Consider the following 25,500-nt stretch of genomic DNA (forward strand, 5'->3'; position numbering starts at 1 on the left):
GAAAATATACAAGACAATGGTAAATTGCTCCAGGAAATAGGTCAAAAGAGTAAGCGCCAAGTTCAGCACCAAGGACAGAGACACTAATTACAATGCTGCTCTGGTAAAACACACAGGCAGACACACCAGCGTTGTGTGAAGACTAACGGTTTTAAGGAAGAAATATCGGTAAATAACATCTCTCTCTCGAATGTCCACAAAATGTGCAAGATCTGCACGGTATGGTGGAAGAACTCTTCTCTGAACTCTTGACGATACTGCCAAAACTAAACTTCAAAAGACAGCTGAAAACATTACTGTTTATCATGGTTCACGATGCATTAAGATGCTCAGTGTATGCATTTAGAAGGAAATTATTTCAGTGACTTTTCATTGAAGATTGTACTTTTTCTAACGTGATACTGAATCTATACAACGAAAGTACAAGGCTGACGTGTGTTGAAATTGTCCTTTCTAAAGGAAAGAGAATTCAAGGATAGCAGATATAAAAAACTCTCAAGGTATTGGTTGAGCAATAAAGATAAAAACAGAAATAGCTCAAACAAGTGACACTTGATCCTACCTCAGGGGAAGCATCACAATCACCAGAACCTCCAAACGCATCAACAAAGTCTGATGGACTTTTCTTCAGAGTCTGGTCAGCAGGAAGTGTGCTGTCATTGTAAGATGTCACAAACTTAAAGTCACTGGTTCGAGAACCTGTTGTCAGGTAGGCGTCATAATTGTAGGTGCTGCGTAAAGTTCCTGTGCCGTCAACATCTGCGTAATTAGGAGGAAGATAAGCGCTAGGGATGGCGACTGCGCCGTCAAACAACAGTCTGGGCTTTCTCCTCCTACAAAACCTCACACCCAGGATGATGATGATGAAGGTCAGAAAAAAGGTGGAGACAGACACCAACGCGATGATCAGATAAGAGGTCAGTTTGGAGTTCTTCTCATCATAAGAAATATCCTTCAGCTCTGGCACCTCAGCCAAGTTATCAGAGATAAGTAAATACATGGAACAGGTGGCAGAGAGAGAGGGCTGTCCGTTATCTTTCACTGACACAATAAGGTTCTGTTTCATGCTGTCAGACTCAGAAATGTCCCGCTGTGTCCTGATCTCTCCGCTGTGGAGACCAATAGTGAAAAGTCCCGGATCAGTGGATTTCACTATATGATAGGACAGCCAGGCGTTCTGTCCGGAGTCCGCGTCCACCGCGATCACTTTGGACACCAGAGAGCCTCCGTGTGCAGCTTTGGGGACCAGCTCGGTCATGAAGGAGTTGCCCTCCGGGGCGGGGTACAGTATCTGAGGAGAGTTGTCATTAACATCTGATATGAAGACACTCACGGTCACGTTGCTGCTGAGTGGAGGAGAACCGTTGTCTCTGGCCATCACCTGCACTTTAAAGCTCCTGAACTGTTCATAATCAAACGACCTCACAGCGTGGATCACCCCCGTGTCTCCGTTAACAGACAGATAGGAGGACACCGGGGCACCGTTCACCTCACCAGGTAACACAGAATAAATCACTGTACCGTTTTGTCTCCAGTCGGGGTCCCGAGCAGTAACGGAGCATAAAGTGGAGCCAGGTTTGTTATTTTCACTCACATATGCGCTGTACGACTGTTCCTCAAACGCAGGTGGGTTGTCGTTGATGTCAGCTACAGATAACTCAACTGTTTTAGAGGAGGACAGAGGTGGAGAGCCCTCGTCAGTGGCAGTGATTGTAATGTTGTAATCAGACACTACTTCACGGTCCAGTTGTCCTGTGGTCACCAGAGAATAATAGTTTTTAATAGAAGGAACCAACTTAAAAGGGACATTTTGCTGAATGGAGCAGCGGACCTGTCTGTTATTCTCAGAGTCTCTGTCCTGCACGTTAATGATGCCCACCTCTGTACCAGGTGACACGTTCTCAGGTATGGGGTTAGACAGTGATTTCAGATATATCACTGGAGCATTATCATTTATATCAGTAACTTCAATTATTAACGTTGCATATGACGCCGATCCCAGACCATCTTTGGCGCTGATCTGCATTTCATAGGACGATTCTTTTTCATAATCAATTGCCCCAGCCACCTTAACGTCTCCAGTTTTAGGGTTTAGAGAGAAAATTTGGTTTTCATCTGAAACATGATCAAATCCGTAAGTCACTTCCCCGTTCACTCCCTCGTCTGCATCAGTTGCACTCACTCTGATCACCAACGTATCCAGAGGAGAGTTTTCAGGCAGACTGGCTTTATAGACGGCCTGGCTAAATATTGGTACATTATCATTAGCATCCAGGACAGTGACGTGTATGACCACAGTGCCTGATTTTTGAGGAGAGCCACCATCAAATGCTGTGAGCAACAGCATCATCTCTTTTTTGTCTTCTCTGTCTAATTCTTTGTCTAAAACTAATTCGGCATATTTTCTCCCGCTGCTCTTCGACTTAACATTTAGTTTGAAATGTTCGTTCTCCTGAAGTGAATAACCCTGAACAGCATTTTCTCCGATGTCTCCATCGTGCGCTTCATCGAGCAGATAACGCGAGCCCTTGACAGCCGATTCCTGAATTTCAATTTTAAGTGACTCTTCCTTAAACTGTGGTGAATTGTCATTGATATCTTGGACACGGATACTAATACGATGCAGTTCTAATGGATTTTCCAGTACGAGTTCCTGTTTCAGAACACACGATGCCTTTTTCGCACAAAGCCCTTCTCTGTCAATCCTTTCTTGAACAATCAGGTCCCCAGTATTCAGATTTACACCACAATACTTAACACTGTTGTCCTCTGTATCGATTCGGGCTTTACGAGCGGACAATCTGCCCAAATCAAGTCCCAGATCCTTGGCAATATTTCCGATAATAGATCCACGGTTCTTTTCTTCCGGAACAGAGTAGCTCACGTCTCCATAGACAGGGAGGAGGGCAAGACAAATGAAAGCAAGGCCATAGTGAATTTCAAATCTGCTGTATTCCATTGTTACTCCGAGAAAGAGCGCATATACATTAAAAGTATCATCAAGCAGGTCAAAATATATCAACGATGCATCCGTGAATTAATCCAATAAACAAAAAAACGTCACAGTGCAGTCATAGACGAAGCGTTCTTGTGAACTGCGGCACAAAAGCAGAATCAGGTATTAAATTCGTTGACACTGAAGGGTGGAGAATGACCGTGACTTCTTGTTCATTGGTACACACTGACACCATGAGTATTCATTAGGTATAACAAGGCGATATAGCCTATGTTTTGTTTTGTTTTTTAAATTTTCTGCGCATTTTTAAACCATGGATTCTTTCAGTTACAGTTATTTGCTAAAACAACAACAGCAATGCTTTGCTAAATGGCCCACTTTAAATGGAAAAAAGCAAAACAATCATGAGGTTTCTGTAACTGTGTCTCAGGGAAGAGCTTGTACTTCCAAACAACAATTTCAAAAGAAACAGAAACTATAATATGTCTGAAGACAAGACCAGGACTATTGTCCTTTAAGATTTTTTCTGTTCATCTTTCATTATATCTCAAAGCTCCATGAGAACTGATATCCAAAAATCAGTTGTCCTTCCTTGAAGAAAAGGTGAACATATATTTTTACTCTTTGTGCACTTTTTTTTTTCTTCCCGTTTTACTGGGTTAATATTGGCTCAAGCACAACCAAGGAAAGTCTCAACTGCCTTCAGATTTACATTTGTTTGCACATATCGTATGAGACAACACTCCATTTAGTAATTTTGCAGTTGATGAGCATGTGAAAAAAATATTACTGCTTTTTAACCTATGAGGCTGAACCTGCTCAACCATCTATTGACTGTTCTATTGTAAACTGCACTTTTCAGACATACCACAGACTGTTTTTAACTTTAAGTTAATACACTACAATCAAAGAAAGATCAATGTTCCTGCAAAAGTCATGACAACTTGAAGGAGAGATTAGATATATATTTCTATCTATGTTTTAATCTCTTGTGATGAGCAACAAAAACATAATTAGATGCTAAAACATGAGTGATGTAAGACTCAGTTTTTAGATATATTTTCAAACATGGTGAAAGCTATTGCTCGACCACACATTATTTTACTCTGAAGTTTGGCCAACATTAAAACAAGCTGGCAGTTATAAAGAGTTGTTGCAAAGAGTACAAAAGAGTACAAAGATGAATTCAAATTGTTAAGTTATAACAGTGCAAATGTATCAAAAAACACTGCAAAACTCCCATGGAAAGAAATGGGATATTATTTGGGCAAGATGCCCTGTCAAAATTTGACTGAAGTGTCTTGCATTTGTTGTTCATTAATCTGTACTGTAGTGTGTTTATAACAATACTATTTACATCTGGAAGGTCAAATAAATTTGAATAAAAAAAATAAAAAAAAACTTGAGGAGGACATTAATTTAAGGAGGACATATTTTCCGTGATAGCTTGTCACTAGGTTTACATATAGAGGGGCATCATAGGCAAAGGAGACTCCACTAACTAACTAACAGAAAAAACACACAGGTTCCATTTGCAATTTGTTCAGACTGCTTAAACAATTCATCTATTAAAACTGTAATGACAATGGATCCAGAAGACGATCGCATTGCAATTCAGCACCAAGGACAGTGACAAAAAGCATAGTTTGAATTGTTTAGGGCAAAACAAAGCATTTCTGTCACTGAAAATAAACAGGTGGATTTGAAGAGGACAGACTTAAATACTTGAAGCATAATTAGACAAAACAAATGGCTCACAACAGATATCTGTAGTCTTTGAGAAAATCATGACTTCAAAACGACTTAAAGAACCATTAAAAGTGTCTTAAATCACCACCACATAAAGAAAGATACGACTCAACGAGTGAAAGGAAAACACCAAAATATCTTTTTCAGAACAATGAAAATTTGTTTACTGATATGCGAAGTGTCCCTACCTCGTGAGAACCATCATAACTTCCAAATCCCTCCGGACAAAAGAGGAATGATAAACTTCCTGTATATACAATCAAAACAGTAATTGAAAGCAAACCATTAATGAGACATGCTTACAATCATGTTGTGCTACTCACCGTCTCCAAACAACACTCAACCATTTCAATGTAACTTTCCCTTGTTATTTGACTTCAGAGAAATGTATAACTGTAAAACACAGCACGGATGTTACTTGTAAAATTGCACACAGGTGTGACAAGACAACACACTGGCAAGCTAACCTGTTATCTAAAATCTTTGACAGGTGAAAATATACAAAACAGGGGTAAATTGCTCCAGGAAATAGGTCAAAAGAGTAAGCGCCAAGTTCAGCACCAAGGACAGAGACACTAAGTACAAGCTGCTGCTCTGGTAAAACACACAGGCAGACACACCAGCGTTGTGTAAAGAAAAACGGTTTGAAGGAAGAAATATAGGAAAATAACATCTCTCTCTCGAATGTCCACAAAATGTGCAACATCTACACAGTATGGTGGAAAAATTCTTCTCCGAACACTTGAAGATACTGCCAAAACTAAACTTCAAAAGGCAACTAAAAAGATTACGATTTATCATGTTTCACGATGCATTAAGATGCTCAGTGTATGCATTTAGAAGGAAATTAATTCAGTGACTTTTCATTGAAGGTCGTACTTTTTTCTAACGTGATATTGAATCTATACAACTTAACTACAGGGCTGATGTGTGTTAAAATTGTCCTTTCTAAAGGAAAGAATTCAAGGATGGCAAATACAAAAAACTCTCAAGGTATTGGTTGAGCAATAAAGACAAAAACAGAAATAGCTCAAACAAGTGACACCTGATCCTACCTCAGGGGAAACATCACAATCTTCAAACGCATCAGCAAAGTCTGTTGGACTTTTCTTCAGAGTCTGGTCAGCAGGAAGTGTGTTGTCATTGTAAGATGTCACAAACTTAAAGTCACTGGTTCGAGAACCTGTTGTCAGGTAGGCGTCATAATTGTAGGTGCTGCGTAAAGTTCCTGTGCCGTCAACATCTGCGTAATTAGGAGGCAGATAAGCACTGGGGATGGCGACTGCTCCGTCAAACAACAGTCTGGGCTTTCTCCTGCGACAAAACCTCACACCCAGGATGATGATGATGAAGGTCAGGAAAAAGGTGGAGACAGACACCAACGCGATGATCAGATAAGAGGTGAGTTTGGAGTTCTTCTCATCATAAGAAATATCCTTCAGCTCTGGCACCTCAGCCAAGTTATCAGAGATAAGTAAATACATGGAACAGGTGGCAGAGAGAGAGGGCTGTCCGTTATCTTTCACTGACACAATAAGGTTCTGTTTCATGCTGTCAGACTCAGAAATGTCCCGCTGTGTCCTGATCTCTCCGCTGTGGAGACCAATAGTGAAAAGTCCCGGATCAGTGGATTTCACTATATGATAGGACAGCCAGGCGTTCTGTCCGGAGTCCGCGTCCACCGCTATCACTTTGGACACCAGAGAGCCTCCGTGTGCAGCTTTGGGGACCAGCTCGGTCATGAAGGAGTTGCCCTCCGGGGCGGGGTACAGTATCTGAGGAGAGTTGTCATTAACATCTGATATGAAGACACTCACGGTCACGTTGCTGCTGAGTGGAGGAGAACCGTTGTCTCTGGCCATCACCTGCACTTTAAAGCTCCTGAACTGTTCATAATCAAACGACCTCACAGCGTGGATCACCCCCGTGTCTCCGTTAACAGACAGATAGGAGGACACCGGGGCACCGTTCACCTCACCAGGTAACACAGAATAAATCACTGTACCGTTTTGTCTCCAGTCGGGGTCTCGAGCAGTAACGGAACATAAAGTGGAGCCAGGTTTGTTATTTTCACTCACATATGCGCTGTACGACTGTTCCTCAAACACAGGTGGGTTGTCGTTGATGTCAGCTACAGATAACTCAACACTTTTAGAGGAGGACAGAGGTGGAGAGCCCTCGTCAGTGGCAGTGATTGTAATGTTGTAATCAGACACTACTTCACGGTCCAGTTGTCCTGTGGTCACCAGAGAATAATAGTTTTTAATAGAAGGAACCAACTTAAAAGGGACATTTTGCTGAATGGAGCAGCGGACCTGTCTGTTATTCTCAGAGTCTCTGTCCTGCACGTTAATGATGCCCACCTCTGTACCAGGTGACACGTTCTCAGGTATGGGGTTAGACAGTGATTTTAAATATATAACGGGGGCATTGTCATTCACATCAGTTACATCAATAATCACTTTTGCTTCTGAAGAGAGCCCATAACCATCTTTGGCCTCAACAAACACTTCATATTTGGATCCCTCTTCATAATCTATGACACCGATCACACTGATTTCTCCTGTTTTCTCATCCAGTGAAAAAAGCTTTTGTGATTTATCAGAGAGTCTGCTGAATTCATATGTGACCTCTCCATTGACACCTTCGTCTGCGTCTGTCGCACTTACAGTAATAACTTTGGTTTTCAAAGGTGAGTTTTCCGGTAATGAAGCTCTATATACGTTCTCAGTAAACACTGGGGCGTTATCATTAGCATCAAGTACAATGACGTGTATGACTACAGTCCCGGATCTCTGAGGAGAACCACCATCCACAGCCGTGAGCAATAATTTCATTTCCTGCTGCTCCTCTCGGTCTAACTCTTTGTCTAAAACCAATTCGCCATATTTACTACCAGCACTTGTCGTCTGAATACTGAACACAAAGTGGGGGTTTTGTTGTAAAATGTAGCTTTCGACTGAATTCTTCCCTATATCTGCATCTTGTGCTGCATTAATGCGATACCTAGCTCCTTTGTCAGCTGACTCTCTAATTTCCAGCTTTATAACATCCTTCGGAAAAACTGGCGCATTGTCGTTCACGTCCTGCACCTGCAGGGACAGCCGGTGTAGCTCTAAGGGATTCTCCAAGAGCAAGTCGAATTTCAGAACACACGAAGGCTTTTCTCCACAATGCTCCTCTCTGTCTATTCTGTCCGCCACCAATAACTCCCCGCTTCGTAGGTTAATCCCACAATACTGTCTGTCGCTTCCCTCCATGTCAACACGAGCTTTGCGAGCAGACAGTCTGCCCACCTCCAGTCCCAGATCCTTGGCGATATTTCCAATAACAGATCCGCGCTTCAGCTCCTCCTGTACAGAATAGCTCAGGTCTCCGTGAGCGTAGTGCACCACAACAAAGAAAAACACAAAGCCCCAGCTCTGTAGAAAGCGCTGTCTATGCATCATCCTGAAACAGCGATACACAAATGGAAACACGATAGTTTCAAGCCTTAAAAATACGTTATTCGGTCAGTATATGTGCCTTCAGAGCATTTGCCGTCTTCGTTGAAGGCTGTAGGGACACAGGGCTGGTCGATCCCAATTATGGGTGGTGTGCAAAGCAAGCTAAGCATTCGACTCCATAGCTGGTCTATACTGACATCGTGAGTATAAATGTATTATAGCAGTTTTCCGTAAGCAATGCAAATGTTCTTAATACATTATCAGATTGTTTGGCAATAATGTTTGAAAAAGAGCTTATTGTAATGAGACATTGTAAAGTTTGATTAGGCGCAAAAGTTGTTTTTTTATTATTATTTAACTAAAATGGGATGTTCCCTTTCACTCTTATTAGGAACTATAAACAAGGGCGTGTCTCAACCTGTAAAAATCCACCGAAACCTTCTTATAAATGATACCAGTAAAACACACCCCACCTGTTAAGTAATGTTTGGCCATAGATCGTGTTCTTTAGCAATGCAAGATAAATGCGCCACAATCGCTTAGAAACTCATGTCTCTCACTTTCTCAAAAAGAGGAATACAACACTTTCGTCGTAGACCATGCAAAAATGTGCCGTCAGCTTCCACGAAAAACACTTCAATTACGTAACAGTCTCTAATTAAAGACGCGTGTTGCATACAAACATTACAAACAGAGCAGCATGACAACATGCATTTAATGTTGCACTTCGAGAGAAAAATCTGTCACTGACTTCAGCTATTATGTTACATTGAAGACAGAATAGTTATAATAAACTTCCTACAGATAGATAAACAATTCAAACTATAAATGAAAGTGAACAGTTAATGAGACACGCTTACAATCATGTCATGCTACTCATCGACTCCAAACAACGTTCAACCATTTCAATGAAAATTGTCCTTGTTATTTGACTTCAGAGAAATGTATAACTGTAACACACAGCACAGATGTTAATTGTAAAATTGCACACAGGTATGACAGGACAACATACTGGCAAGATAACCTGTAATCTAAAACCTTTGACAGGTGAAAATATACAAGACAATGGTAAATTGCTCCAGGAAATAGGTCAAAAGAGTAAGCGCCAAGTTCAGCACCAAGGACAGAGACACTAAGAACAAACTGCTGCTCTGGTAAAACACACAGGCAGACACACCAGCGTTGTGTGAAGACTAACGGTTTTAAGGAAGAAATATCGGTAAATAACATCTCTCTCTCGAATGTCCACAAAATGTGCAACATCTGCACAGTATGGTGGAAGAACTCTTCTCTGAACTCTTGACGATACTGCCAAAACTAAACTTCAAAGGGCAACTGAAAACATTACTATTTATCATGGTTCACGATGCATAAAGATGCTCAGTGTATGCATTTAGAAGGAAATTAATTCAGTGACTTTTCATTGAAGATTGTACTTTTTTCTAACGTGATATTGAATCTATATAACGTAACTACGAGGCTGGTGCGTGTTGAAACTGTCATTTCTAAAGGAAAGAGAATTCAAGGATGGCAAATATAAAAAAACTCTCAAGGTATTGGTTGAGCAATAAAGGTAAAAACAGAAATAGCTCAAACAAGTGACACCTGATCCTACCTCAGGAGAAGCATCGCAATCTCCAAACGCATCAGCAAAGTCTGATGGACTTTTCTTCAGAGTCTGGTCAGCAGGAAGAGTGTTGTCATTGTAAGATGTCACAAACTTAAAGTCACTGGTTCGAGAACCTGTTGTCAGGTAGGCGTCATAATTGTAAGTGCTGCGTAAAGTTCCTGTGCCGTCAACATCTGCGTAATTAGGAGGCAGATAAGCGCTGGGGATGGCGACTGCTCCGTCAAACAACAGTCTGGGCTTTCTCCTCCTACAAAACCTCACACCCAGGATGATGATGATGAAGGTGAGAAAAAAGGTGGAGACAGACACCAACGCGATGATCAGGTAAGAGGTCAGTTTGGAGTTCTTCTCATCATAAGAAATATCCTTCAGTTCTGGCACCTCAGCCAAGTTATCAGAGATAAGTAAATACACAGAACAGGTGGCAGAGAGAGAGGGCTGTCCGTTATCTTTCACTGACACAATAAGGTTCTGTTTCATGCTGTCAGACTCAGAAATGTCCCGCTGTGTCCTGATCTCTCCGCTGTGGAGACCAATAGTGAAAAGTCCCGGATCAGTGGATTTCACTATATGATAGGACAGCCAGGCGTTCTGTCCGGAGTCCGCGTCCACCGCTATCACTTTGGACACCAGAGAGCCGCCGTGTGCAGCTTTGGGGACCAGCTCGGTCATGAAGGAGTTGCCCTCCGGGGCGGGGTACAGTATCTGAGGAGAGTTGTCATTAACATCTGATATGAAGACACTCACGGTCACGTTGCTGCTGAGTGGAGGAGAACCGTTGTCTCTGGCCATCACCTGCACTTTAAAGCTCCTGAACTGTTCATAATCAAACGACCTCAGAGCGTGGATCACCCCCGTGTCTCCGTTAACAGACAGATAGGAGGACACCGGGGCACCGTTCACCTCACCAGGTAACACAGAATAAATCACTGTACCGTTTTGTCTCCAGTCGGGGTCCCGAGCAGTAACGGAACATAAAGTGGAGCCAGGTTTGTTATTTTCACTCACATATGCGCTGTACGACTGTTCCTCAAACACAGGTGGGTTGTCGTTGATGTCAGCTACAGATAACTCAACACTTTTAGAGGAGGACAGAGGTGGAGAGCCCTCGTCAGTGGCAGTGATTGTAATGTTGTAATCAGACACTACTTCACGGTCCAGTTGTCCTGTGGTCACCAGAGAATAATAGTTTTTAATAGAAGGAACCAACTTAAAAGGGACATTTTGCTGAATGGAGCAGCGGACCTGTCTGTTATTCTCAGAGTCTCTGTCCTGCACGTTAATGATGCCCACCTCTGTACCAGGTGACACGTTCTCAGGTATGGGGTTAGACAGTGATTTCAGATATATCACTGGAGCATTATCATTTATATCCGTAATTTCTATCATTAACGTTGCATATGAAACTAAACCCAGACCATCCTTGGCGCTGATCTGCATATCATAGGTTGACACTTTCTCATAATCAATAGCTCCAGCCACTCTCACCTCTCCCGATTTAGGGTGTAGAGAAAATGCGTTGTTCTTTTCATCTGAAACATGATCAAATCCGTAAGTCACTTCCCCGTTCACTCCCTCGTCTGCATCAGTTGCACTCACTCTGATCACCAACGTATCCAGAGGAGAGTTTTCAGGCAGACTGGCTTTATAGACGGCCTGGCTAAACACTGGTACATTATCATTAGCATCCAGGACAGTGACGTGTATGACCACAGTGCCTGATTTTTGAGGAGGGCCACCATCAAATGCGGTGAGCAACAGCATCATCTCTTTTTTATTCTCTCTGTCTAACTCTTTCTCTAGGACTAATTCACAATATTTACGTCCACCTGCTTTTGTGTTTACATCTAATTTGAAGTGATCATTATCCTGAAGTGAATAACCCTGAACAGCATTTTCTCCGATGTCTGCATCATACGCTTCTCCTAGAGGGAATCTCGCACCCTTGGCTGCCATTTCATGTATTTCAATTCTAAGTGACTCTTCCTTAAACTGTGGTGAATTGTCATTAATATCTTGGACACGGATACTAATACGGTGCAGTTCTAATGGATTTTCCAGAACAAGTTCCTGTTTCAGAACACACGATGCCTTTTTCGCACAAAGCGCTTCTCTGTCAATCCTTTCTTGAACAATCAGGTCCCCGGTGTTGAGATTTACACTGCAGTACTGAACGCTGTTGTCCTCTGTATCGATACGAGCCTTGCGAGCGGACAGTCTGCCCAAATCAAGCCCCAGATCTTTAGCTATATTTCCAATCACAGATCCACGTTTCATCTCCTCCGGAACAGAGTAGCTCACGTCTCCACAGACGAGGTGGAAGGCAAGAAAAATAAAAGCAAGGCCGTGGTGCAGCGCAAGTCCCTTATGTCCCATTGTTACCGATAGAAGGAGCACAACTGCTACAAAGCAGATAATATCAAACCAGTGATATCCTCAAATATTCGCAATCCTCAAATCCCGGTCATGTTACGAAGCGTTCTTGTGAACTGCAGCACAATAGCAGAATCAGGCTGTGAATTCGTGGACAGTGAAGGGTGGAGAATGACCGTGCCTTCTCGTTTTTTGGTACACACTGACACCATGAGCATCTGTTTAGGTATGACAAGGCGATGTATTCTTTTAAAAAGTATTTAACTATACAATCGCTAAAAGAACCCTGTTCATCAAAACAAAGACAACAATAATGTTACTAACTTTACTACTTTAGGATTATATAAAGCTTTGCCCCAATTATTAAGTCAGAGAGAATTTAAAAAGTAGACATCAACATCAACCTATTCGAACTGTGTCTCGGCTCCACTTTCATTTTAGATTTATTGAAATGTTTCCTTTGATCTCAAATCTTCGTGCCGCCTGAAAAGCTTATGTGTCCTGTAAAAATCCCCCCAAAAAAAAAAAAAAAAAAATTCTCCCAGCCTTTAACAAACACAATTTTACCTCGTAATTATGCATATTTAAATCTTCAGTGGAAAAAGTGATACAAGCATTTTTATCGATGGGATTAGACCATCAGTTGACTGTTACAGACTGTGAACTGTATCAGCATCAGTGTTGCAGTCTGTGTTCATGCATCACAGTGACACAAAGATCAATTTGGAATAATGACTGTCATGCAAGAACTTTGACAACTTGGAGGAGACAAAAACATCAGACATATTTATCTCTCCCAAAGTCTAAAACAACGTCTTTACGTAAATACTTCAATCTACCTTGATGAGCATCAAAATATTATTTTATTTGTTGTTGTAGTACACATCAGTCACAGAGGACTGCTCTAAAAAAGCTTCGAACATCGCGATATCATTTACTGCTTACCAAAAAGTGTAACAAATCAAACAATGTTGTCATTTCGGTTATTTTGCTGTAACAGTAACATGCACCAAACAAGATATCAACCGAGTTTAACTTAAAAATACAATGTTTCTGCGAGACTCTCCGACAAAACAGTGACCGCATTTTTTTGCATTTCATTGGAGAGATGATTTCTCAGACATTCCTTCTCCCTTTGATGTGCGTGAGCACATTTTAACGCGGCTGTCACTGGAAGCAGAAGTTCAAGTCGCGAACGACACGCTTTGCAGTACTACCCACAAGACATAAGACCACCGAGGACAAAGAAAGCCATACTAAAGCAGGATGAACGAGAGGTGCACTCTTCTTGTTCGCTGTGTGAAAACAGCTAAAAAGCCAAACATTTCAGACATGACTCATATCATGGCATGACATTTAAGGCACTAAATATTCGAATCGTGATATGAAAAGGAGGGAAACTAAACGCATTTGTAAAGGTAATATCAAAGGAAATATACTGAAATAAAACCAAGGAAATAGAAGAATGACAGTGGAATCAGAAGAAAGCATCCACTACCCCTGAAAATATATCAAATAATCTGGCAGAGTTCAGTACCAAGGAGCGAGTATAGGAAACGTACTTAAAAGGTTTTTCATTGGCAAGGAGATAAAGAGCAATCACCAGAGCAGAGAAATGCAGAGGGACATCGTGAGAAACTGATCGGAACAATATTGATATAAGATGTGCCCCTACCTCAAGGGAAGTGTCGCAATCCGCAAAAACATCAGCAAAGTCTGTTGGACTTTTCTTCAGAGTCTGGTCAGCAGGAAGTGTGTTGTCATTGTAAGATGTCACAAACTTAAAGTCACTGGTTCGAGAACCTGTTGTCAGGTAGGCGTCATAATTGTAGGTGCTGCGTAAAGTTCCTGTGCCGTCAACATCTGCGTAATTAGGAGGCAGATAAGCGCTGGGGATGGCGACTGCTCCGTCAAACAACAGTCTGGGCTTTCTCCTCCTACAAAACCTCACACCCAGGATGATGATGATGAAGGTCAGGAAAAAGGTGGAAACAGACACCAGAGCGATGATCAGGTAAGAGGTCAGTTTGGAGTTCTTCTCATCATAAGAAATATCCTTCAGTTCTGGCACCTCAGCCAAGTTATCAGAGATAAGTAAATACATGGAACAGGTGGCAGAGAGGGAGGGCTGTCCGTTATCTTTCACTGACACAATAAGGTTCTGTTTCATGCTGTCAGACTCAGAAATGTCCCGCTGTGTCCTGATCTCTCCGCTGTGGAGACCAATAGTGAAAAGTCCCGGATCGGTGGATTTCACTATATGATAGGACAGCCAGGCGTTCTGTCCGGAGTCCGCGTCCACCGCGATCACTTTGGACACCAGAGAGCCTCCGTGTGCAGCTTTGGGGACCAGCTCGGTCATGAAGGAGTTGCCCTCCGGGGCGGGGTACAGTATCTGAGGAGAGTTGTCATTAACATCTGATATGAAGACACTCACGGTCACGTTGCTGCTGAGTGGAGGAGAACCGTTGTCTCTGGCCATCACCTGCACTTTAAAGCTCCTGAACTGTTCATAATCAAACGACCTCACAGCGTGGATCACCCCCGTGTCTCCGTTAACAGACAGGTAGGAGGACACCGGGGCACCGTTCACCTCACCAGGTAACACAGAATAAATCACTGTACCGTTTTGTCTCCAGTCGGGGTCTCGAGCAGTAACGGAACATAAAGTGGAGCCAGGTTTGTTATTTTCACTCACATATGCGCTGTACGACTGTTCCTCAAACACAGGTGGGTTGTCGTTGATGTCAGCTACAGATAACTCAACACTTTTAGAGGAGGACAGAGGTGGAGAGCCCTCGTCAGTGGCAGTGATTGTAATGTTGTAATCAGACACTACTTCACGGTCCAGTTGTCCTGTGGTCACCAGAGAATAATAGTTTTTAATAGAAGGAACCAACTTAAAAGGGACATTTTGCTGAATGGAGCAGCGGACCTTTTGGTTATTATCCGAATCTGCATCCTGCACATTGATGATGCCCACCTCTGTACCAGGTGACACGTTTTCCGGGACTGAATTTGCCAGAGATTTCACATAGATTACAGGAATGTTGTCATTGACATCGGTGATATCAACAGTTACCTTTGTGTATGACGATAATCCTAAACCATCCTTTGCTTTAATGCGCAAATCATATGATGTAACTGTTTCAAAGTCAATCGCACCATTAACTTTTATTTTGCCGTTTTTACGGTCAATACTAAAAATTTTCTTCACGTCCTCTGAAACATGTCCAAAGTCATATGTCACATCTCCATTGACTCCCTCGTCTGCATCAGTTGCGCTCACTGTGACCACCACAGTATCTAAAGGAGAGTTCTCAGACAGACTGGCTTTATAAACGGCCTGGCTAAACACTGGGGCGTTATCATTAGCATCCAGCACACTGACGTGTATGACTACGGTCCCTGATCTCTGAGGGGAGCCACCATCGAGAGCTGTGAGGACCAAATTAATTTCCTCTTGTTTTTCACGATCAAGCTCTTTATCAAGAACGAGCTCTACTGTGTTTCCATTAGCGGCCAGAACGAAATTATCGTTCTTCTTCAGGCTGTAGTGTTGAACTGCATTTTGGCCTACATCCGCATCGTGCGCCTCCTCTATCACAAAACGAGCTCCCCTGTCTGTCGACTCTCGAATTTCTATATTGATCAATTCTTCGTTAAACTGTGGTGAGTTATCATTAATATCCTGAATGTGTAAACTGAAAGGATGCAGTTCCAGGGGATTCTCCAGTACGATATCGCGTTTTATCACACATGACAGCTTTTCGCCACAAAGCTCCTCTCGGTCAATCCTGTCGGCAACAATCAAATCCCCTGAACTGAGATTGATGTCACAATATCGTTTGCGATTCCCCGCGGCATCAACACGGGCATTTCTTGAAGACAGTTTACTCAAATCCAGGTTAAGATCCTTCGCTATATTCCCAATGTGAGATCCGCGCTTCATTTCCTCCTGAGAGGAATAACTCACGTCCCCATTCGCGGCTTGCCACAATAGAAAGAAAACGACGCAGCTCATTTGGCGCATCATCATGGCGATGCGTCTGGTAGACTACTGAAAAACAGCACCGTTTAAATTTAAAACTGCATAAGGATTGTACAGTTCAGACAAAAGAAAATCGACAGCACTCCACCATTACTCTGGATCCATCCTAAGACCAACCCCAACCAAAGTCTGGCCTTTTATTGGTCTTCACACCAGAGGGTGGTGTGGAAATGTTTCATGTAGATTAGCTAATAGCGACACCATGAGTGCGAATGAAGAAATAACAGAATGCACAAATAATAATAATAATAATAATAATAATAATAATAATAACATAGCTGCAAGTGGTATTTTAAGATTATAGAGGATTGATATTAATTGGTTAAACATTTTTACCCATCGTCATAACACAATACAAACTGTTGCTGCAAGAGTAACTGTTATAATTAAAGGTAAGTTGCTCTCATTAAGTTGAAACATTCAAGCTATTTTCCAACAGTATGTAAAAATCAAAGAAATCTGACTGAAATTAAACATCTTCTAAACTCATACCTGAAAAACACATAAATAAAATAAGTTGTTACAGTCTAACATAGTGAATAAACAAAGACATAAATCCAGAAACAAATCATGAAAAATCAAACAAATTTCCTCAAAAGCAGCACTTGATGAATTAAGGGCTTACTGAAATATTAAACTACTCAGAGATAGATACTTGACTTTTAAACTCCTCAATTAAGGCATGTCTACTGACTATTAGGGACAGAATTGTTCGCCACACTATTTAAAAACACAAAACACACTTATCCAACTCTAATCTACCAAACCAACACACACTCAAACATTGAACTCCAGCGCCCTAGAATATACACCCACTCTGAGAAACAAACTCTTCACATGGACAGCAGATAATACAGACAGACAGCAAAGATAACATTTAAAGACTTTAAATAAATACATGATGCACAGACTCAAGCATGTCACAAAAAACATAGCCTTCCCTAACATTACTATCCACCTTTGAAATAAAATAATTTGTTGAAGATCCCTGACCTCTGAGGAAGAGGGAGTTAGCACAACAACCAAAACCTACCATACTCTTTTTGCCCAAGTAACACTGTCACTGATGCCCTCTGACCTGCAGAGTTCTTAGCTTTCACTATAGCTGCATGTAAAACCGTCCACTTCATCTCCCCAAACTTGCCCAGGTTTGAACAGCTAACAAACAGCATTTTTAATGTTTTACGTGGATCGAAAAGGAACTAAAAATTAAACATATGAATTATACTGTGATCATTTCTGTCGTATAGTCTCCCAAATACTTTGTGCAACTGCAAATCTGTGACTGCCTGATTTTGATTTAACAAAAAAAATAAATAAATAAATATCCATTCTTCCCACAACAACCTGTATCTAAAATGCACGCTATGATTAGCTTGATTTGCACTATTAAATGAGCAACAAGTCAGAATCAAGGTACTCCTCCTCTGGAGATTCACTGAACACTCGAACTTTCCAGGATTTGGGTTCATTCTTGTACAATGAAAACCTAAAGACAAAACCTTATTTGATTCACATTATTGCAATTACATAATCTAGTCATTTAGAAAGAATGAAAGAAAGAAAGAAAGAAAGAAAGAAAGAACTCTAAATGTTGGTAAAAACATGGACAACGGGTAAGTTGCAAAAACAAATACAGCACAAGAGCAAAAGTAAGATTCAGCACCAAGGACAGAGACACAAAGAACAAGCTGCAGCTTTACTCAAAGACAGGCAGAGACACTGACACTGCGTGAACAAAAGGTATAGCTCTGGGGAAAATACAGGCAACAAAATAGATATACCAACTTTTCAGAAAATTCAAAATATCGCCATTGTATGATAAAAGAACTCTTCTGTATTTTCATGAAAAACCACAAAAGCTAAATAAAGTTGAAGTAATTTCTAAATGCGGTGAATCTAAAAAGGAAACTTCATCACACAAGTGTGACATATTGTTAAAATCGTCGATTAAAGAAAAGACAACAAATGCAAGGACACTTTACTGTCAGGGTACTGTCCACTAAGACACAAGAATAAATGAGTGAAAGCACACGTCACACTTGTCCCTACCTCAGGAGATGCATCACAATCACCAGAACCTCCAAATGCCTCAGCAAAGTCTGATGGACTTTTCTTCAGAGTCTGGTCAGCAGGAAGTGTGTTGTCATTGTAAGATGTCACAAACTTAAAGTCACTGGTTCGAGAACCTGTTGTCAGGTAGGCGTCATAATTGTAAGTGCTGCGTAAAGTTCCTGTGCCGTCAACATCTGCGTAATTAGGAGGCAGATAAGCGCTGGGGATGGCGACTGCTCCGTCAAACAACAGTCTGGGCTTTCTCCTGCAACAAAACCTCACACCCAGGATGATGATGATGAAGGTCAGAAAAAAGGTGGAAACAGACACCAGAGCGATGATCAGGTAAGAGGTCAGTTTGGAGTTCTTCTCATCATAAGAAATATCCTTCAGCTCTGGCACCTCAGCCAAGTTATCAGAGATAAGTAAATACATGGAACAGGTGGCAGAGAGAGAGGGCTGTCCGTTATCTTTCACTGACACAATAAGGTTCTGTTTCATGCTGTCAGACTCAGAAATGTCCCGCTGTGTCCTGATCTCTCCGCTGTGGAGACCAATAGTGAAAAGTCCCGGATCAGTGGATTTCACTATATGATAGGACAGCCAGGCGTTCTGTCCGGAGTCCGCGTCCACCGCGATCACTTTGGACACCAGAGAGCCTCCGTGTGCAGCTTTGGGGACCAGCTCGGTCATGAAGGAGTTGCCCTCCGGGGCGGGGTACAGTATCTGAGGAGAGTTGTCATTAACATCTGATATGAAGACACTCACGGTCACGTTGCTGCTGAGTGGAGGAGAACCGTTGTCTCTGGCCATCACCTGCACTTTAAAGCTCCTGAACTGTTCATAATCAAACGACCTCACAGCGTGGATCACCCCCGTGTCTCCGTTAACAGACAGATAGGAGGACACCGGGGCACCGTTCACCTCACCAGGTAACACAGAATAAATCACTGTACCGTTTTGTCTCCAGTCGGGGTCCCGAGCAGTAACGGAACATAAAGTGGAGCCAGGTTTGTTGTTTTCACTCACATATGCGCTGTACGACTGTTCCTCAAACACAGGTGGGTTGTCGTTGATGTCAGCTACAGATAACTCAACACTTTTAGAGGAGGACAGAGGTGGAGAGCCCTCGTCAGTGGCAGTGATTGTAATGTTGTAATCAGACACTACTTCACGGTCCAGTTGTCCTGTGGTCACCAGAGAATAATAGTTTTTAATAGAAGGAACCAACTTAAAAGGGACATTTTGCTGAATGGAGCAGCGGACCTGTCTGTTATTCTCAGAGTCTCTGTCCTGCACGTTAATGATGCCCACCTCTGTACCAGGTGACACGTTCTCAGGTATGGGGTTAGACAGTGATTTTAAATATATAACGGGGGCATTGTCATTCACATCAGTTATATCAATAATCACTTTTGCTTCTGAAGAGAGCCCATAACCATCTTTGGCCTCAACAAACACTTCATATTTGGATCCCTCTTCATAATCTATGTCACCTGTCACACTGATTTCTCCTGTTTTCTCATCCAGTGAAAAAAGCTTTCGTGATTTATCAGAGAGTCTGCTGAATTCATATGTGACCTCTCCATTGACACCTTCGTCTGCGTCTGTAGCACTTACAGTGATAACTTTGGTTTTCAAAGGTGAGTTTTCCGGTAATGAAGCTCTATATACGGTCTCAGTAAACACTGGGGCGTTATCATTAGCATCAAGTACAATGACGTGTATGACTACAGTCCCGGATCTCTGAGGAGAACCACCATCCACAGCCGTGAGCAATAATTTCATTTCCTGCTGCTGCTCTCGGTCTAACTCTTTGTCTAAAACCAATTCACCATATTTACTACCCGCATTTGTCGTCTGAATACTGAACACAAAGTGGGGGTTTTGTTGCAAAATGTAGCTTTCGACTGAATTCTTCCCTATATCTGCATCGTGAGCTGCATTAATGCGATACCTAGCTCCTTTGACAGCTGACTCTCTAATTTCCAGCTTTATAACATCCTTCGGAAAAACTGGCGCATTGTCGTTCACGTCCTGCACCTGCAGGGACAGCCGGTGTAGCTCTAAGGGATTCTCCAAGAGCAAGTCGAATTTCAGAACACACGAAGCCTTTTCTCCGCAATGCTCCTCTCTGTCTATTCTGTCTGCCACCAATAACTCCCCGCTTCGTAGGTTAATCCCACAATACTGTCTGTCGCTTCCCTCCATGTCAACACGAGCTTTGCGAGCAGACAGTCTGCCCACCTCCAGTCCCAGATCCTTGGCGATATTTCCAATAACAGATCCGCGCTTCAGCTCCTCCTGTACAGAATAGCTCAGGTCTCCGTGAGCGTCGTGCACCACAACAAAGAAAAACACAAAGCCCCAGCTCTGTAGAAAGCGCTGTCTATGCATCATCCTGAAACAGCGATACACAAATGGAAACACGGTAGTTTCAAGCCTTAAAAATACGTTATTCGGTCAGTATATGTGCCTTCAGAGCATTTGCCGTCTTTGTTGAAGGCTGTAGGGACACAGGGCTGGTCGATCCCAATTATGGGTGGTGTGCAAAGCAAGCTAAGCATTCGACTCCATAGTTGGTCTATACTGACACCGTGAGTATAAATGTATTATAGCAGTTTTCCACAAGCGATGCAAATGTTCTTAATACATTATCAGATTGTTTGGCAATAATCTTCAAAATAGAGCTTATTGTAATGAGACGTTGTAAAGTATGATAAACCGCACAAGTTTTTTTTTTTATTTCACTAAAATGGGATGCTCCCTTTCACTTTATTAGGAACTATAAACAAGGGTGTGTCTCAACCTGAAAAATATCCACCCAAAGCGTCTTATAAATGATACCAGTAAAACACTCCCCAAATGTTAAGTAACAGTGGACCACAAATCGTGTTCTTTAGCAATGCAAGATACATGTGTCACGATCGATTAGAAACTCATGTCTCTCTCACTTTCTAAAGAATGAGAATTCAACACGTTTGTCATAGATCATACAAGAATCTGCCGTCAGCTTCAACTTCAATTACGTAACAGTCTCTAATTAAAGATACGTGTTGCATACAAACATTACAAACAGAGCAGCATGACATAATGCATTTAATGTTGCACTCCTAGAGAAAAATCTGTCACTGACTTCAGCTATTATGTTACATTGAAGACAGAATAGGTCTAATAAACTTCCATCACATAGATAAACAATTCAAACTGTAAATGAAAGTGAACAGTTAATGAGACACGCTTACAATAATGTCACGCTACTCAACGACTCCAAACAACACTCAACCATTTCAATGAGACTTTTCCTTGTTATTTGACTTCAGAGAAATGTATAACTGTAATACACAGCACGGATGTTAATTGTTAAAATTGCACACAGGTATGACAAGACAACACACTAGCAATAACCTGTAATCTAAAACCTTTGACAGGTGAAAATATACAAGACAATGGTAAATTGCTCCAGGAAATAGGTCAAAAGAGTAAGCGCCAAGTTCAGCACCAAGGACAGAGACACTAATTACAATGCTGCTCTGGTAAAACACACAGGCAGACACACCAGCGTTGTGTGAAGACTAACGGTTTTAAGGAAGAAATATCGGTAAATAACATCTCTCTCTCGAATGTCCACAAAATGTGCAAGATCTGCACAGTATGGTGGAAGAACTCTTCTCTGAACTCTTGACGATACTGCCAAAACTAAACTTCAAAAGACAGCTGAAAACATTACTGTTTATCATGGTTCACGATGCATTAAGATGCTCAGTGTATGCATTTAGAAGGAAATTATTTCAGTGACTTTTCATTGAAGATTGTACTTTTTCTAACGTGATACTGAATCTATACAACGTAAGTACAAGGCTGACGTGTGTTGAAATTGTCCTTTCTAAAGGAAAGAGAATTCAAGGATAGCAGATATAAAAAACTCTCAAGGTATTGGTTGAGCAATAAAGATAAAAACAGAAATAGCTCAAACAAGTGACACTTGATCCTACCTCAGGGGAAGCATCACAATCACCAGAACCTCCAAACGCATCAACAAAGTCTGATTGACTTTTCTTCAGAGTCTGGTCAGCAGGAAGTGTGTTGTCATTGTAAGATGTCACAAACTTAAAGTCACTGGTTCGAGAACCTGTTGTCAGGTAGGCGTCATAATTGTAAGTGCTGCGTAAAGTTCCTGTGCCGTCAACATCTGCGTAATTAGGAGGCAGATAAGCGCTGGGGATGGCGACTGCTCCGTCAAACAACAGTCTGGGCTTTCTCCTCCTACAAAACCTCACACCCAGGATGATGATGATGAAGGTCAGGAAAAAGGTGGAGACAGACACCAACGCGATGATCAGGTAAGAAGTCAGTTTGGAGTTCTTCTCATCATAAGAAATATCTTTCAGTTCAGGCACCTCAGCCAAGTTATCAGAGATAAGTAAATACATGGAACAGGTGGCAGAGAGAGAGGGCTGTCCGTTATCTTTCACTGACACAATAAGGTTCTGTTTCATGCTGTCAGACTCAGAAATGTCCCGCTGTGTCCTGATCTCTCCGCTGTGGAGACCAATAGTGAAAAGTCCCGGATCAGTGGATTTCACTATATGATAGGACAGCCAGGCGTTCTGTCCGGAGTCCGCGTCCACCGCTATCACTTTGGACACCAGAGAGCCTCCGTGTGCAGCTTTGGGGACCAGCTCGGTCATGAAGGAGTTGCCCTCCGGGGCGGGGTACAGTATCTGAGGAGAGTTGTCATTAACATCTGATATGAAGACACTCACGGTCACGTTGCTGCTGAGTGGAGGAGAACCGTTGTCTCTGGCCATCACCTGCACTTTAAAGCTCCTGAACTGTTCATAATCAAACGACCTCACAGCGTGGATCACCCCCGTGTCTCCGTTAACAGACAGATAGGAGGACACCGGGGCACCGTTCACCTCACCAGGTAACACAGAATAAATCACTGTACCGTTTTGTCTCCAGTCGGGGTCCCGAGCAGTAACGGAACATAAAGTGGAGCCAGGTTTGTTATTTTCACTCACATATGCGCTGTACGACTGTTCCTCAAACACAGGTGGGTTGTCGTTGATGTCAGCTACAGATAACTCAACACTTTTAGAGGAGGACAGAGGTGGAGAGCCCTCGTCAGTGGCAGTGATTGTAATGTTGTAATCAGACACTACTTCACGGTCCAGTTGTCCTGTGGTCACCAGAGAATAATAGTTTTTAATAGAAGGAACCAACTTAAAAGGGACATTTTGCTGAATGGAGCAGCGGACCTGTCTGTTATTCTCAGAGTCTCTGTCCTGCACGTTAATGATGCCCACCTCTGTACCAGGTGACACGTTCTCAGGTATGGGGTTAGACAGTGATTTCAGATATATCACTGGAGCATTATCATTTATATCAGTAACTTCAATTATTAACGTTGCATATGACGCCGATCCCAGACCATCTTTGGCGCTGATCTGCATTTCATAGGACGATTCTTTTTCATAATCAATTGCCCCAGCCACCTTAACGTCTCCAGTTTTAGGGTTTAGAGAGAAAATTTGGTTTTCATCTGAAACATGATCAAATCCGTAAGTAACTTCCCCGTTCACTCCCTCGTCTGCATCAGTTGCACTCACTCTGATCACCAACGTATCCAGAGGAGAGTTTTCAGACAGACTGGCTTTATAGACGGCCTGGCTAAACACTGGTACATTATCATTAGCATCCAGGACAGTGACGTGTATGACTACAGTGCCTGATTTTTGAGGAGAGCCACCATCAAATGCTGTGAGCAACAGCATCATCTCTTTTTTGTCTTCTCTGTCTAATTCTTTGTCTAAAACTAATTCGGCATATTTTCTCCCGCTGCTCTTCGACTTAACATTTAGTTTGAAATGTTCGTTCTCCTGAAGTGAATAACCCTGAACAGCATTTTCTCCGATGTCTCCATCGTGCGCTTCATCGAGCAGATAACGCGAGCCCTTGTCTGCCGATTCTCGAATTTCAATCTTTAGTGACTCTTCCTTAAACTGTGGTGAATTGTCATTAATATCTTGGACACGGATACTAATACGGTGCAGTTCTAATGGATTTTCCAGTACGAGTTCCTGTTTCAGAACACACGATGCCTTTTTCGCACAAAGCCCTTCTCTGTCAATCCTCTCTTGAACAATCAGGTCCCCAGTATTCAGATTTACACCACAATACTTAACACTGTTGTCCTCTGTATCGATTCGGGCTTTACGAGCGGACAATCTGCCCAAATCAAGTCCCAGATCCTTGGCAATATTTCCGATAATAGATCCACGGTTCTTTTCTTCCGGAACAGAGTAGCTCACGTCTCCATAGACAGGGAGGAGGGCAAGACAAATGAAAGCAAGGCCATAGTGAATTTCAAATCTGCTGTATTCCATTGTTACTCCGAGAAAGAGCGCATATACATTAAAAGTATCATCAAGCAGGTCAAAATATATCAACGATGCATCCGTGAATTCATCCAATAAACAAAAAAACGTCACAGTGCAGTCATAGACGAAGCGTTCTTGTGAACTGCGGCACAAAAGCAGAATCAGGTATTAAATTCGTTGACACTGAAGGGTGGAGAATGACCGTGACTTCTTGTTCATTGGTACACACTGACACCATGAGTATTCATTAGGTATAACAAGGCGATATAGCCTATGTTTTGTTTTGTTTTTTAAATTTTCTGCGCATTTTTAAACCATGGATTCTTTCAGTTACAGTTATTTGCTAAAACAACAACAGCAATGCTTTGCTAAATGGCCCACTTTAAATGGAAAAAAGCAAAACAATCATGAGGTTTCTGTAACTGTGTCTCAGGGAAGAGCTTGTACTTCCAAACAACAATTTCAAAAGAAACAGAAACTATAATATGTCTGAAGACAAGACCAGGACTATTGTCCTTTAAGATTTTTTCTGTTCATCTTTCATTATATCTCAAAGCTCCATGAGAACTGATATCCAAAAATCAGTTGTCCTTCCTTGAAGAAAAGGTGATCATATATTTTTACTCTTTGTGCACTTTTTTTTTCTTCCCGTTTTACTGGGTTAATATTGGCTCAAGCACAACCAAGGAAAGTCTCAACTGCCTTCAGATTTACATTTGTTTGCACATATCGTATGAGACAACACTCCATTTAGTAATTTTGCAGTTGATGAGCATGTGAAAAAAATATTACTGCTTTTTAACCTATGAGGCTGAACCTGCTCAACCATCTATTGACTGTTCTATTGTAAACTG

At 42.0% G+C, this 25,500-nt stretch overlaps 2 protein-coding genes across 16 annotated transcripts in view; both read right to left on the bottom strand.

Moving 5' to 3' along the window:
- Positions 1–25,500, bottom strand: part of LOC139606386 (protocadherin gamma-C5-like) — a 276,343-nt gene that overhangs the window by 208,527 nt on the left and 42,316 nt on the right. Inside the window, exon 1 of one of the 15 annotated variants that reach the window (XM_071458558.1) lies at positions 13,830–17,963. The exons of 9 other annotated variants lie outside the window; for them this stretch is intronic. In XM_071458558.1, coding sequence (XP_071314659.1) covers positions 13,830–16,193 — 2,364 coding nt within the window. In that variant the 5' untranslated portion in view covers positions 16,194–17,963. Of the gene's footprint in view, positions 1–562; positions 4,761–5,760; positions 9,721–9,766; positions 13,802–13,829; positions 17,964–25,500 lie in introns of those variants that run through there. 5 more of the 15 variants (XM_071458543.1, XM_071458563.1, XM_071458540.1 and 2 more) reach the window with 5 other exon arrangements.
- On the bottom strand, positions 18,020–24,662 carry LOC139606108 (uncharacterized). Its single transcript, XM_071458134.1, has 3 exons — positions 22,174–24,662; positions 21,397–21,401; positions 18,020–20,720 (listed from the first exon to the last, which is right to left on the bottom strand). Exons 1-3 carry the CDS (start codon positions 24,650–24,652, stop codon positions 18,156–18,158), a joined length of 5,049 nt encoding a protein of 1,682 aa, XP_071314235.1. The 5' UTR covers positions 24,653–24,662; the 3' UTR covers positions 18,020–18,155.

The sequence above is a fragment of the Trachinotus anak genome, unplaced genomic scaffold, assembly GCF_046630095.1.
Source record: "Trachinotus anak isolate AG129_WGS33_773 ecotype Australia unplaced genomic scaffold, CSIRO_AGI_Tana_v1 ptg000021l, whole genome shotgun sequence".
Lineage (NCBI taxonomy): Eukaryota > Metazoa > Chordata > Actinopteri > Carangiformes > Carangidae > Trachinotus > Trachinotus anak.